The sequence below is a fragment of the Astyanax mexicanus genome, chromosome 4, assembly GCF_023375975.1.
Source record: "Astyanax mexicanus isolate ESR-SI-001 chromosome 4, AstMex3_surface, whole genome shotgun sequence".
Classification (NCBI taxonomy): domain Eukaryota; kingdom Metazoa; phylum Chordata; class Actinopteri; order Characiformes; family Acestrorhamphidae; genus Astyanax; species Astyanax mexicanus.
This window is the reverse complement of record NC_064411.1, coordinates 1,824,661-1,839,751: the sequence shown is the minus strand read 5'-3', so window position 1 is coordinate 1,839,751 and position 15,091 is coordinate 1,824,661. Positions and strand designations below refer to the sequence as shown.

At 40.7% G+C, this 15,091-nt stretch overlaps 2 protein-coding genes across 11 annotated transcripts in view; both read right to left on the bottom strand.

Annotated features, from left to right (window-relative positions):
* LOC111189602 (translation initiation factor IF-2-like) overlaps positions 1-15,091 on the bottom strand; it is a 117,075-nt gene that overhangs the window by 84,198 nt on the left and 17,786 nt on the right. The window lies entirely within an intron of this gene.
* Positions 1-15,091, bottom strand: part of LOC103041333 (NACHT, LRR and PYD domains-containing protein 12-like) — a 92,733-nt gene that overhangs the window by 62,238 nt on the left and 15,404 nt on the right. For 3 of the 10 annotated variants that reach the window (XM_049476962.1, XM_049476964.1, XM_049476961.1), the window contains 3 exons: positions 13,167-14,967; positions 12,236-12,409; positions 10,388-10,561 (listed from right to left, as the gene is read on the bottom strand). The exons of 3 other annotated variants lie outside the window; for them this stretch is intronic. In XM_049476962.1, coding sequence (XP_049332919.1) covers positions 10,388-10,561; positions 12,236-12,409; positions 13,167-14,967 — 2,149 coding nt within the window. Of the gene's footprint in view, positions 1-9,055; positions 9,230-10,387; positions 10,562-12,235; positions 12,410-13,166; positions 14,968-15,091 lie in introns of all 10 variants that reach the window. 4 more of the 10 variants (XM_049476970.1, XM_049476963.1, XM_049476971.1 and 1 more) reach the window with 3 other exon arrangements.

Below are 15,091 nucleotides of genomic sequence, written 5' to 3'. Positions count from 1 at the left end.
GAATTCTGCTGTTTAAGAATTTCAACAGATGCTTATTCTCAGTCAATAGCTGGAGTTTTTGAAAAGAAAAATTAAAAGAGAAAATAACTTTGACAAACATAAATTTATTTTATTTCACTTTGCTATTATATCTGAAAAATAAAGCACATTGTCAGCCTCTGGTGCTGCCCGTCAATTATATAAAACTTAAAACATGCACAGAAATATAAAGCTATATTTTATAATTCGTTTCTTTTCGCCAGTGCAAATTTATTAAAATTATAAATATATTAATTTATTAATTAAAATCTCGTCCAGTGCTCCAGAATATTAGCCACGCAAAGCCAGCTTAGCGCAGCGCATGGCATTGCGCGCAGAATAACCTCTGTCTTCTAAAATAAACGTTTTAATAAATAAGGTCGGAGAAGGGTAGTAAAATTAATGCTATTAAACTTACTAAAGCTAATAAATGTACTGATAATTAATAAAGATAAATCGGACAAAATGCGCTGCGCCTCTCTCTCGCTCTCTTTTGCAGCGCGGAGCTGAATTCAGCGTGAGGCTACAGATAATATGAAACTCAGTTCAGTTGAATAAAAATAAGTAAGGGCCTGTAAGTACAAGCAAAGGACCTGTAAGTAAATATTGTCAAATATAAAGAATAGTTTGAGGTTTTGGTGAGCTGTTTTCATGATTTGAAACTGAAACTAACTGAAACTTTGATTATTCTGCAGAAAGCCTGGGTTATTTTAAACGAATTTTTAATTAGTTTATATTTTATATTTATTCATTTTATTTTTTTTTCTTCTTTTATTAATCAAATCATTAAATATATATCTTCATAAGATATAATTTTTTTTACCTTTTGTCAATTTTTATGATCTTTTTAAAAGGTCGTATTTTTCCTTTTTTACGTATATATTTTATTCGTCTATAATAAATGTCAGTTTTTATTTCTATTTTTTATATTTTTTTTTAATCCCTTTTAAACTGTTAATGCTCAGCGGCACTGTAAATGAGGGTCCCTATCCAGTGTGAATAATCGATTGCTTGTTTAATATTCAGTGTTGCAAAACCAGTTTTTACATAAACAATAAACAGAATAAAAAATAAAATCATTTTATTTTATTTAAATCATTTTTCTATGCGCTCTCCTTCTGTAAAACGGACCAGGTAGAGTCCACGTCGCCTCAGCCACCTGCGAGTCCATGTACGTCTCTTCCGTGCACTTTCAGCGCACAACAGGGCACAAATAAGCAAAGAAGCGCTTTCTTTTGCAAGGCGACATGTTGTGTTGAAGCGAGAGTTTGTACGCAAAGAAAGCTCCGCCTACGGGCTGCGTTTAGACGTGCAATGTAAGCTCCCCCGTCGCAGCAGGTCAGTCGGACCGTACAGTGTGTGCAGATGAATCGCAGGCGTTGTTCATACACGACAAATGATTCAAACGTGCAGTGTGAGCTCTCCAGAACGCATCCGATTAAAAAAATCGCACAGTGTCCGCTTGGCTTTATAGGATCAAGTCTGAAGTCTGAGTTTCACACCTGGAGCTGAATGTGCTGCTGTTCCTCCTGGACCAGAGTCTACCACTGATCTCCTGTGTTATTCAGCTGAACTGTCTCACCGCTCTTGATATTTTTACTGACTTTTATTTTTGTATTTTGGTTTCACCACAATTTTGGATTGTCCTTTTTCAATAAAGAGGCATCCACAAACGTGAAACAGGAGTGACTTCAGAATTCAATAATGTAAAATGAACTTTTTAAACCAGACACTACACTGAGATTTGTGGAGTTTTGTACTGTGGAGCTGTTTGTGTTAGAGTAGGAAAAAACTGCTCTAACTGAGATAAGAGGGAGTTAGATAGATAGATAGATACTTTATTGATCCCCGGGGGGAAATTCTTGGCATCCAGCAGCAGGTTACACAATACACAAAGTTAAAAAAGATAAAATATAAAGATACATATAAATACAATCAAATAAGAAATAGAATATACAGTGTAAATGTACAGTCTTCGTGTGTGTGTGTAATGGAGATGGAGAATGGAGGTAGTGCAGTTGAACACAATAGACAGTGAACACCAGTTGATGTGCATAAAGTGAGGATAACTGATGTCAGCCAAACAGAAAGTGCAAATACAGTTATATAATAATTTAAATTAAATTAAGCAGTGCAATTAAATTAAGCAGTGCAGTTATTTGAGACAGCGCTTTGCAGGACTAAATATTGTGCTGCATTTTGTTAAAGTAGAGTTTAAAAGTAGTAGTTTTAAAGTAGAGTTATTATTTCACTCAAGTGAAGGTTAACTTTCGGTTCTAAACTTAGACTGAAAGCAGAGACAAAGCTCCTCTTAAAAGTAATGTATTTATTAAGGTAAAACCCCAAATCAGAAAAAGCTGGGATTGTATGGAAAATATGCTCTCCCTGGGCTGCCACCGTATCGTGGTGGAGGGGTTTGAGTGACTCAAGGATCCTAGGAGCTATGTTGTCAGGGGCTTTATGCCCCTGGTAGGGACACCCAAGGCAAACAGGTCCTAGGTGAGGGACCAGACAAAGTGCAGCCCAAATGACCCCAATGAAGAGAGACAACTTTTGCCCATGGAGCTCGGCCGGGCATAGCCCGAAGAGGAGACAGGGGCCCCCCTTCCCATTTGCTCACCACCTTTGGGAGGGGCCAAAGGGGTCGGTGCAGTGTGATTTGGGTGGCGGCCGAAGGCAGGGACCCTGGCGAAATGATCCTCGGCTGCAGAAGCTGGCTCTTGGGACGTGGAATGTCACCTCTCTGGAGGGGAAGGTGCCTGAGTTGGTGTGTGAGTTAGAGAGGTTCCGGCTAGAAATAGTCAGGCTCACCTCGACGCACGGCTCTGGCTCTGGAACCAGTCTCCTTTAGAGGGGTTGGACACTCTTTCACTCTGGAGTTGCCCCAGGAGAGAGGCGCCGAGCTGGGGTTGGCATACTTGTTGCCCCCATCTCATGGCCTGTACGTTGGGCTTCACCGCAGTGAACGAGAGGGTAGCCTCCCTCCGCCTACGGGTGGGGGGACGGGTCCTGACTGTTATTTGTGCCTATGCACCGAACAGCAGTTCAGACTACTCACCCTTTTTGGAGTCTTTGGAGGGGGTGTTGGAGAGCACCCCTCCAGGGGACTCCCTTGTTCTGCTGGGGGACTTCAACGCTCACGTGGGTAAGAACAGTGAGACCTGGAGAGGTGTGGTTGAGAGAAATGACCCTCCCGATCGTAACCCGAGTGGTGTTTTGTTATTGGACGTCTATTGGTGCTCATCATGGATTGTCCATAACTAACACCATGTTCAAGCATAAGGGTGTCCATATGTGCACTTGGCACCAGGACACCCTAGGCCGCAGTTCAATGATAGACTGTTGTCGTGTCATCTGATCTGCGGCCGCATGTCTTGGACACTCGGGTGAAGAGGGGAGCGGAGCTCTCCACTGACCACTACCTGGTGGTGAGTTGGCTCCGATGGTGGGGAAGGATGCCAGTCAGACCTGGCAGACCTAAACGAATTGGGAGGGTCTGCTGGGAACGGTTGGCAGAGTCTCCTGTCAGACAGAGCTTCAACTCCCACCTCCGGGAGAGCTTCAAACACGTTCCGGGGGAGGTTGGGGACATTGAGTCTAGTGGGCCGTGTTCCTCACCTCCATTGCTGAAGCGGCCTACCGGAGCTGTGGCTGCAAGGTTGTCGGTGCCTGTCGTGGCGGCAATTCTCGAACCCGCTGGTGGACACCGGCGGTGAGGGATGCTGTCAGGCTGAAGAAGGAGTCCTATCAGGCCTTTCTGGCGCATGGGACTTGGGAAGCAGCTGACGGGTACCGGCAGTCCAAGCGGCATGCCAAGCAAAAACCCGGGCGTGGGAGGAGTTCGGAGACGCCATGGAAAATGACTTCTGTACGGCTTTGAGACGATTCTGGTCCACGAGTTCGCCCAACCAGTCTACATGCGTTTTGTGGACTTGGAGAAGGTGTTTGATTGTGTCCCTCGGGACTCCGGGAGTATAGGGTACAGGGCCCTTTGATACGGGCTGTCAGGTCCCTGTATGACCGGTGTCAGAGCTTGGTCCGCATTGCCGGCAGTAAGTCGGACTCGTTTCCAGTGAGGGTTGGGCTCCGCCAAGGTTGCCCTTTGTCACCGATTCTGTTCATAACTTTTATGGATAGAATTTCTAGGTGCAGCCAAGGTGTTGAGGGGATCCATTTTGGTGGCCTTGGGATAGCATCTCTGCTTTTTGCAGATGATGTGGTCCTATTGGCTTCATCAGCTCGTGATCTACAACTCACACTGGAGCAGTTCGCAGCCGAGTGTGAAATGGCCGGGATGAGAATCAGTGCCTCCAAGTCCGAGGCCATGGTCCTGAGCCGGAAAAGGGTAGAATGCCTTATCCGGGTTGGGGAGGAGGTCCTGCCTCGAGTGGAGGAGTTTAAGTATCTTGGGGTCTTGTTCATGAATGAGGGGAAGATGGAGCGGGAGATCGATAGACGGATCGGTGCTGCCTCAGCAGTGATGCGGGCGCTGTACAGATCCATCGTGGTGAAGAGAGAGCTGAGCCAAAAAGCAAAGCTCTCGATTTACCGGTCGATCTACGTTCCTACCCTCATCTATGGTCATGAGCTTTGGGTCATGACCGAAAGAACGAGATCACGGGTACAAGCGGCCAAAATGAGTTTCCTCCGCAGGGTGTTTGGGCTCTCCCTTAGAGATAGGGTCAGTCATCCTAGAGATAGCTCAGTCATCTGGGAAGGACTCAGAGTAGAGCAGCTGCTTCTCCACATCGAGAGGAGCCAGTTGAAGTGGCTTGGGCATCTGATTAGGATGCCTCCTGGACGGCTCCCTGGTGAGGTGTTCCGGGCACGTCCCACTGGGAGGAGACCCAGGGGAAGACCCAGGACACGCTGGAGGGACCATGTCTCTCGGCTAGCCTGGGAACGCCTTGGAATTCCCTCGGACGAGCTGGCCCAAGTTGCTTGGGAGAGGGAAGTCTTCCCTGCTTAGGCTGCTGCCCCCGCGACCCGACCCCGGATAAGCGGAGGAAAATGGATGGATGATGGATGGATGAATGGATGGAAAATACAAATAATCGTCCATTTACTTTGATTTTTATTTTATTGCAGAGGGAACCAAAGACTTGCCTGGTTTGTCTGAAAGACGTAATTTAATTTATTATGCAGGAATAATACACAATTTCAGGCCTCCAAGACATTCCAAAACAAGTTGAGAGAGTAAAGCATTTTTTAAAAACTTGCCATTCTTTCTCACAACTAGGGCTGCCACGATTAGTCGACTAGTCACGATTATGTCGACTATTAAAATAGTCGACGACTAATTTAATAGTCGATTAGTCGTTTTTTTTTTTCTTTGTTTTTCTCTCCAAACTGCTGCGACTGCCTTTCTGTCCTGGACGCACATGCGCAGTAGTGGAAACCGGGGTAGGTAGTGGACGACATCTCAGGACATTATACAGACAGGCTCTGGTTTCATGGCTACCCCGCTACAGAACTCAAAAGTGTGGGATCACCAAGAAAATAAAAGTGAAACGCGTGCAATGCAATATCTGCAATGAAGAACTTGCCTTCCTCGGCAGCACAACCGCGATGCACGAGCACCTGAAAAGGAGGCATGTTGTGGCTGATTAAATGACGAAGAAGCTAAATTGCTATTTAGCTGCTAAAATTAGCGTAAACAGAGCGTTAACTTAGTACTTAACTTACTCATCTTGATAGCTTTAAAACAGAGGTCACTAATAGGCGGACCGCGATCCGGATCCAGACCCAGACGTTGTCACAAATGCCGTCCCAAACCGATAAACTACAGAGAAGGATTTCATTCTGACAGTGGCTTCTGTTTTCAGTGCTTTTCGGTGCAGTAAACTCACAGATCAGTCATGTGTGGTGTAAAATCACCAAACGCTCTCCTCTGCCAATCAGATCTGTGCAGACCGCTGCCCTGGCTAGTGAATTGGGACGCGGACGGGGAAAAACGCCTTTATAAAGAGATAGGGAGCCCAAGAACTGGCAGAAAAACAAGATCGGGCAGAAACTAAAGACACACTGAGTGCGACAGAGAGACGGTAATGTACACAATATCTGGACAGAGAGGCATTTTTTATTAATATACTTTTTTTTCATAATAGTTCAAACAACCTCACAGTTGAGATGTTTCATAAATGCCAGTGCCTTATCCTTATTTTACACAGTTGTTTACACTTTATGCTAAACAGTAAAATAATTGTCTGTTACAACAAGCTGCATATTTCATTAAAGGTTTAATGAACTTTGATTTTAATTGTTTTTATTTTTAGTTAGCATATAGCTGAAATCTAATGATGGTTGTATAATAGCAGCTGCATTCTATTGTGATAAACTGTGTTTTATATTCAATTAACGTATGATCCGATTAGTCGACTAATCATAAAAAATAATCGGTGATTAGTCGACTATAAAAATAATCGTTTGTGGCAGCCCTACTCACAACACTAATAACTGTTTTTCCACCCTGCAGTCCAGCATTTGCAGTAACTTGCAGTGAGTCTTTCACAGAGCTGTGGAGGAATTCTGTTCTGCTCTTTTTTACAGAATTGTTGTAATTTCACCACATTGGAGAATTGGAGGGGGGTACGTTTACACAGGACCATGTAGATTTGGATTTTTAGATAATGAATCCTTAATCTAAAAACTGCATTTTGTGTTTACTTGTTTTGTCTAACTAATATTTAAAGTATATAAATATAAATATTTATAATCACATTCCTTACTTTCCCATTTTGTTTCTGATTTGGGGTTTTATAATGTATAAACATATTTCAGTCTAAGAGTGTTGATATGTTAAGATCATGTTATTTATATTTTTCAGGTAAGAGGTTTATTATCTAATTTCAAAAACTTATTTATGCCATTTTTTAACAGAACAGAAAAGTGAATGTGCAGGCATGTTTACAATGCACACATGTAAAATCAATTAGTGCATTTTGGAAAAGATATTTTATAAAAGATATAAAAGATATAGAGCTCTATTGTTCTTGTTGAATATGCTGAATTTTTTCTAAATATTTCCACATCCAAATCACAGTTTTAGTCAGTATGTGCTTATTTTTTGTGATTTTTGGACACTAACCGAATAAGAATATTTGAAAGGTGGGAACTGTTAAATCACTTTCAGTACATAGGCAGTAAAAGCTGTGATTAGTAAAAAAAAAATCAGGTTATTAACAGAGGAAGTACATTAAACAGTAGTAATGACAGTTTCTTGTGGGCTTGCAGAAAAGAGTTAAATATTACTAAAGTGTGTTTTAGTATTCATATTCATACCCGAGTGTACTCCTGTCACAACTACTGTTTTTAATGGACCAGATATTTTCCCAGGAATTATTGGGCAAAAAATATTTTATCATAATTTGAAAATAATTGTATGCCACTGGTCATTAGGAAACTTCAAAAATTTAAATATTAAAAAAGTTTAAATATTCTAAAAAAAAAATAAATGTTACAAAAAAGCACAGTTTTTAAATAAAGTCAACAAACAAACTATCACATTAACGGGATCTCTAGAAATTAAGGGCGCTATTTTAGTGATCCGTAGGCGAGTTGCCAACTGTGCAGTATTCAGCTAGATTTAGGGTGTGTTAGTGTGTCTTTACGATGGGAAAAGTTGCTTAAAAGAGGCTCAAAATGCGAAAAAAGGCATGTATCGTGAAATAAACAAAATCACCATGTCACTTGCCATTCCCTTTAAGAGCCAGGTGCGGTCTGACTTTGGGGTATTAATATTTAAATGGCGCAGCTCCCTGGACTTGTCCAATGCTTCTCATCAGCGTAAATATATTCAAAATCACCATTGCTGTTTATTTTCACGCTTTCCACCAGAGTTGTTTAGTCTGTTGGTGGGGTGTAAGATAGCAATTAGCATTATGACCACCTTGCACAGGGTGTAGGTTAGCACCCTAAGTGTTCAGAAAGGATCCTGGTTTTGCAGTAACTGATTATTCTTTTTATAAAGATATGGACTGGTTGCTGGAGTGCTTGACTCTCAGTGTGTATAAAGTTAGTGGGGATCAGTTTTAATCTTGTAATCTTTCTCCTGATTCTGCCTCTAATGGTCACAATGCTCAGGGCAGCTCTCCATCACTGGCTCCATGACCAGAACCAGCTAAACATTTCAACCTGGTCTGGGGTAATACCTAAACCTTGGTTCTTTTTACCACCTGAAATATGAGCCGAAACAGAATTACAGCAAAGTACTTGGCATTTAGTGCAGATAGCATGGGCATGAAACATGGCTGTGTAAACAAAAATAAGACAGAATAGACCACTGAAGTCGTGTTGTCATGTTGTAGTCGATGTCATGTTGTTTATGCCCATATTTGAGGTTCCGTGCCTAAGCGGTCCATGTAAAAGGCGACTTTGAATGGGCTTTTTTTAAAAACTGGCCTCTGTCACATTCTGTGGTTAGTAAATATGTTCAGATCCCTGTACGTTTTCTTCTGTATAAATTTACCTCCTAAATATCACTGGATCCTTTGAATTATGAGATTGTTTAAGGGTAGTAATTAGAAAAATGCTAGGTTTAAGCTAATGCTTAACTGACAACACAGCACAGCGGCTGGAAATGACCCCGTACTGGATTCTGCATAACAACAGCGAACTCCGGTCAGATCGCGTTTTGGATTATTATGCTTCTTCAAAAAGGATCATTAAAGCATTTAAACAGGTGAAAACTCTTTCAGTAATGTTGAGCAGTGTGATGTTGAGCAGTGTGATGTTGAGCAGTGTGGTCTGTGTTCATTTTTCTCATAGGGAAAAACCGCAAAGACACGGAAGCCATATGAGGACTACACCCTGTTAACCTGGTGACTACAACTAGATTCAATACAGGTCCCACAATGCAATGTGTTTCACAGACTTAACCCCTAACTTTCTCAACACTCTGCTTCCCCATGAGGCACAGTGCATACACAGAAAAGTTTCCTCTGTAAGAGCACAACAGGCAATATTGAGAGTGACAAAAATATACAACATTAATTTATCTTACAATAAGTTGATAACATAATTATCAGTTCAGAACTACCCGAGTTTCTCCAGTTTGCAGTGTGGATCCTCCAATCTGGCAGAAAGGAGCTTCACTCCTGACTCTCCTGGGTGGTTGTAGGTCAGATCCAGCTCTTTCAGGTGGCAGGGATTTGAAATTAGAGCAGAAGCCAGAGAACAACAGCCTTTCTCTGTGATCATACAACCAGATAATCTGCAGACAGAGCAAGAGAATGTGTGAGTGACAAAAAAAAACTAGAAATAAGGAACAACATAATGCACTTTAATATTAATAAGACATTTTCTCACAAATAACACTACAAAATCTGAAAAAATAAAACAAGTATAGAAAACTGAAGTTTCTTAACACAGTTAACCAATTCAAGAAACCCAAAGCTCAATATTAAGCATCTTAGTGAATATAGCAGTGGCATAGATGTGCACCAAATAATTAAGTTCATATTTTCATCGAATTAGAACTGCTGAGTATAAAATCTCAGGAATTACCATATAAATGGCCTGGCGGAAATATGTAATGTACTGTATTCAGTAATGTGTACACTGCACCTTTGAGACATTCTTACGGTAAGTGTGGGCATGTGTGTAGCTACACTGAGAGCGTAGAGAGAGAGCAGTGTGTTGTGCTGTACCACAGAGTGTGTGTTGGTGCTGCATTTGCTCAAGTATGAACTAATAAATAAGCAAATGAAATACCGCCAGAGTAAGACCAGGTGTCCAATCTCCTGCACCAAAGTTCGTTATCTGACAGACAGACATAGAGAGGCGGAAGGAAAGAAAGACGGCAAGAGAGAGACAGAGACATAGAAACAAACAGATAGAGGGAGAGATGGAGAGACAAAGAGAAACAAACAAATGGAGAGAAAGATGGAGAGAGAAAGAAACAAACAAAGAAAATGAGAGAAAGAGATGGAGAAATAGAAACAGAGGGAGAGGGAGAGATGGAGAGACAGAGAGTAAAAGACAAATGGAGAGAAAGACGAAGAGAGAGAGACCCACAGAGAGAGATGGAGAGAGATTTTGAGAGAGAGAGAGAGAGAGAAACAAATGGAGAGCAAGAGACAGCGAGAGAAAAAAAGTCTGAACCAGAGCGTTACAAGCTGTATACTGGATTGGAGCTTTTCATTCATCAAAAAAAATATCTGCATGTTGGGCAGAGGCGGGACATATTACGACAAAATGTAGGGTCAAAATTATGTTCAAACTAGCCGTAAAAAAAATTGCATTAAATGTTTTAATTAAAAAAATAAAAAAAAATTTTTACTTGTTTCTGATTCCAAATTAACAGCGTCTGTTAACAATTTAATGTTGACATCCCTAAAAAATTAAAATGAAAAATCACAGAAACACTGACCTGAGAATCTGCAGTTTACAGTGTGAACTCTTCAGTCCAGCAGAGAGCAGCTCCACTCCTGAATCCTGCAGGTCATTGTTACTGAGGTCCAGCTCTTTCAGGGGGGAGTTTTCCAGGTTTAAAACTGATTCCAGATTTTCACACGTCTTTACTCCAAGATTACAGGAAGCTAGTCTGAAAATTTAAGAATAAAAAGGATTTTACAATGAACCCAAATAAGAATATTTGAATGGATTGACAAAGAACAGAAAACATAATTAAACTGTGAAATTTATTGTCTGTCTTAAGAAATTACATCTGTTGTAAAACTATGACATAATTTCAGAAAAAGAACATCATACTGAACGTAAAACATGGTGGTGGTAGTGTGATGATCTGGGACTGCTTTGCTGCTTCAGGGTTTGAATAACAGGCTGTAATAGATGGAATCAGGAATTTTGCTGTTTACCAGAAAATCCTGAAGGAGAATGTCAGGCCATCTGTTCGTGACCTCAAGCTTAGGTGTACTTGGGTTCTGCAGCAGGACAATTATACGAAGCACACGAACAAGTTCACCTCTGAATGGCTTAAAAAAATAAAATGAAAGTTTTCATGCTGGAAAAGCCTCCAATATGGCTGAATTAAAACAATTCTGTAAAGAAGAGTGAAACAGAATTCCTCCACAGAGATGTGAAAGACTCACTGCCAGGTATCAGTAAAGCTTAATTGCAGTTGTTGCCGCTAAGGGTGACAAAACCAAGTTATTAGTTTTAGGGGGCAAACCCTTTTTCACACAGGGCTAGATTGGTTTGAATATTTTCTTTCCTTTAATACATAAAATTATTATTTAAAAAGTGCTTTTTATATTTACTCAGGTTATATTTGTCTCATATTAAAGTTTGTTTGACATTCAGAAAAATATCAGTATCACAAGCAAAAACAAAAAAAATGTGTAGGGGGTCAAATACTTTTTACACCACTGTATCTACACTGTCCCTTTAAGAACTCCCTATACTAAGCACACAGCCCTTTTACGTGTGTAGCTACGCTGAGAGTGTAGAGAACCAGAGTGTGTGCTTTGCTGTACCATGGAGACCGCGGGACCTAGTTCCTTTTTTTTTTTTCTTCTGCAAATAACATCATATACGTGCTTAGGTGTCGTTTTAGCTCATGTATGAACTATGTTGTAGGTCTTTTTTGATGCAGATATTTTAGGTTTTCTCTAAAACTGTCAGTGAAGAGACATGTTTGGTCATCTCGTCTGTCGCTCAACATAACAACCTGGCTCCAGAGAGTGTTGGGAAGCATTTACACAGTGATGCTTAGACTGGTAAATCTAAGACAATATTACAGTTTAATTAAACAATTATATTCTACAATTAATAAATATGCAAGTGGAATACAGCCAGAGTTAATAAGAGTGTTCTATAAGCTATGAACTATTTCACAATGTTCATCTTCCTGTATCTTATACTACTTACTACACTATAAGTCCCTACTCATTACTGTGTCAATTGTGAATTTATTAAGATCAGACAGACATGGATATAATTACATGAGCAGAGTTACAAGAAAAAAAGGAAATGTGCTTAAAAGAGTACAATTACTGTGGTATAAAAACACTTACATTAACCCCCAAATAAAGGGGTTAAATACAGTCTGTAGATGCAGTACCATGACAAATTAAAGGGCATGGAAAAGCCAGAGCAGGGAGAGATGTTTGGGCTCCTCCCCTTTGCCAACTTGGAAAAAAAAAACATCCTACACAAACCAACCTTGCACATCCTTCTGTGTAATTTAGTTTCTTTAGTGTGTTTTTATTTGTTGTCTTGTTTGTTATTTTGGTCTTTGATAACATGAAACACTGACCTGAGAATCTGCAGTTTACAGTGTGAACTCTTCAGTCCAGCAGAGAGCAGCTCCACTCCTGAGTCCTGCAGGTCATTGTTACTGAGGTCCAGCTCTTTCAGGGGGGAGTTTTCCAGGTTTAAAACTGATTTCAGATTTTCACACGTTTTTAGTCCAAGATTACATGAAGCAAGTCTGAAAAATAAGAATAAATAAATTATTTTACAACAAACCCAAAGAAGAATATTTGAATGGATTGACAAATAATAGAAAACTGAATTAAACTGTGAAATTTATTTTCTGTCTAAAGAATCTGTGTTTCTTTATACTGAAATAGTTAACATGCAGAAAGCTCCACTTTACTGTGATCAGCGTGGGCATGCAGCTCACAAGCTCTGAGACAGATTATAAATGAGATACAATAGAATATGTAAATGTTTAACTAAACAGAAAGAGCACAGCTTTTTGAAGTATGTGAATTTATTCTATTTTACCAGTTTAACTCTGGAAAAAAAAAGACACATTTGCTCACATATATTTTAGAAATAAATACATACACTTAAAATGTATGTTCTATATAAATGTATTATGTTATATTGCTAATCATCATTGCTCCCAAGCATACTAAGACATGATCTTTCAGTCAAATCACCCAGTGCTAATTTAGAGTGGATCTACAAGTCATGTGAATTTATTTTAACAAACACATATAACATATAACTTGCCCAAACTTATTCTTAAGACTGTATATGATTAGTGTAATACAGAAACGTCATGTACTGTTTACATTAAAATGAGGGTTTGATTGTTATTACACACAAAGAATGATTCATGCTATATGTATGTATGTAACAATGTGATAATGTGAATCCACCAGTGATTGAATGGAAACTGATTCTACACATCAGCAGTTGATTAAAAACTGTGTGAAGGTCTGAATAAAAATACTCACACAGCTCTTCTGGATATTTTAACCACTGGCAGCAGCCTCAGAAGACACTCCTCTGATGGATGATATTTACTGAGGTTAAACTCATCCAGCTCTTCTTCTGAGTTCACCAACACAAACACCAGAGCTGACCACTGAGCAGGAGAGAGCCTGGCCTTTTGAAGACGACGCTCTCCACCTGCACTCAGGTATTTCTGCACTTCCTGCACCAGAGAATGATCATTCAGTTCATTCAGACAGTGGAACAGATTGATGGATTTCTCTGGAGTTGAGTTCTCCTCAATCTTCTTCTTGATGTATTTGACTGTTTCCTCATTGCTGTCAGAGATCCTCTCTGTCTGTGTCAGTATGACTCGTAATAGAGTCTGATTAGACTCCAGTGAGAGACCCAGAAGGAAGCGAAGGAACAGGTCCAGGTGTCCACTCTCACTCTGTAAGGCTCTGTCTATGGCACTGCTGAGGAAGTCAGTCATCGTTGACTTACTGAAGAGTTCAGATAGTTCAGAGTTTTGGTTTTCAGGGATTTGCTGATTCAGTACGCTTCTGTCAATGAAGCAGAGGAATGCATATAAAGCAGCAAGAAACTCCTGAACGCTCAGATGTACAAAGCTGAAGACCTTCCCCAGGAGCAGCTCATGTTCCTCCCTGAAGATCTGGGTACACACTCCTGAGTACACTGACACTTCTTCAATATCGATACCACTCTTTCTTAGATCTTCCTCATAAAAGATCAGGTTTCCTTTCTCCAGCTGCTGGAACGCCAGTTTCCCTAGGGCCAGGATACTTGTTCTAGTCTTCTGAGGATCAGGGTCACTTTTCACACTGTACTTCTGGCTCTTGTGTTTGATCTGATAGATCAGGAAGTGTGTGAACATCTGCGTCAGGGTTTTGGGAATTTCTCCACTCTCAGCTTCGCTCAGCATTCTCTCTAGAACAGTGGCTGTAATCCAGCAGAAGACCGGTATGTGGCACATGATGTAGAGGCTTCTTGAAGACCTGATGTGTGTGAAGACTTTGTTGGCCAGGTCCTGATCTCTGATCCTCTTACTGAAGTATTCCTGTTTCTGAGGGTCACTGAAACCCCGCACTTCTGTTACCTGATCAACACACTCAGGAGGGATCTGACTGGCCGCTGCTGGTCGAGAGGTGATCCAGAGGAGAGCAGAGGGAAGCAGATTCCCCTTGATGAGGTTCGTCAGCAGAACATCCACTGAGGTTTGCTCTTCTAAATCTACCAAGTTCTCATTGTGCTGGAAATCCAGAGGCAGTCGACACTCATCCAGACCATCAAAAATGAACATGACCTTGTAGCCCTTATAATGTCTTGGTTTTAAATCTTGTGTTTCTGGGAAGAAGCTCTGAAGAAGATTCACCAGACTGAGCTTCTTCTCCTTCATCAGATTCAGCTCTCTAAAAGGAAGTGGAAATATGAAGAGAATGTCCTGATTTGCTTCTCCTTCAGCCCAGTCCAGAATGAACTTCTGCACAGAGACTGTTTTTCCAATTCCAGCAACTCCTTTAGTCAGTACAGTTCTGATGAGCTGGTTCTGTTCTGGTAATGGTTTAAAGATGTCGTTGCATTTGATTGGTCTTTCCTGTGTTGTTTTTTTCCTGGATGCAGCTTCAATCTGCATCACCTCATGTTCCTGATTGACATCTCCTCCATCTCCCTCTGTGATGTAGAGCTCTGTGTAGATCTCATTCAGAAGTGCTGAATTTACATAGCCTGATATTCCTTCATTAATTCTCTGATATTTATCTCTTAGCTTGGATTTGAGCTTTCGTTGGCATGCTGGGGCTAATTCTGATTGCAGAGGAAGAGAATAAGGAAAATGTAATTAGCTGTGATCTTCATGAAAGACCCCTTTGTAAACTGACTCTGATACAGTAGATAATTGTTAGGTTTAAGGATACATCTGATGCTGTGA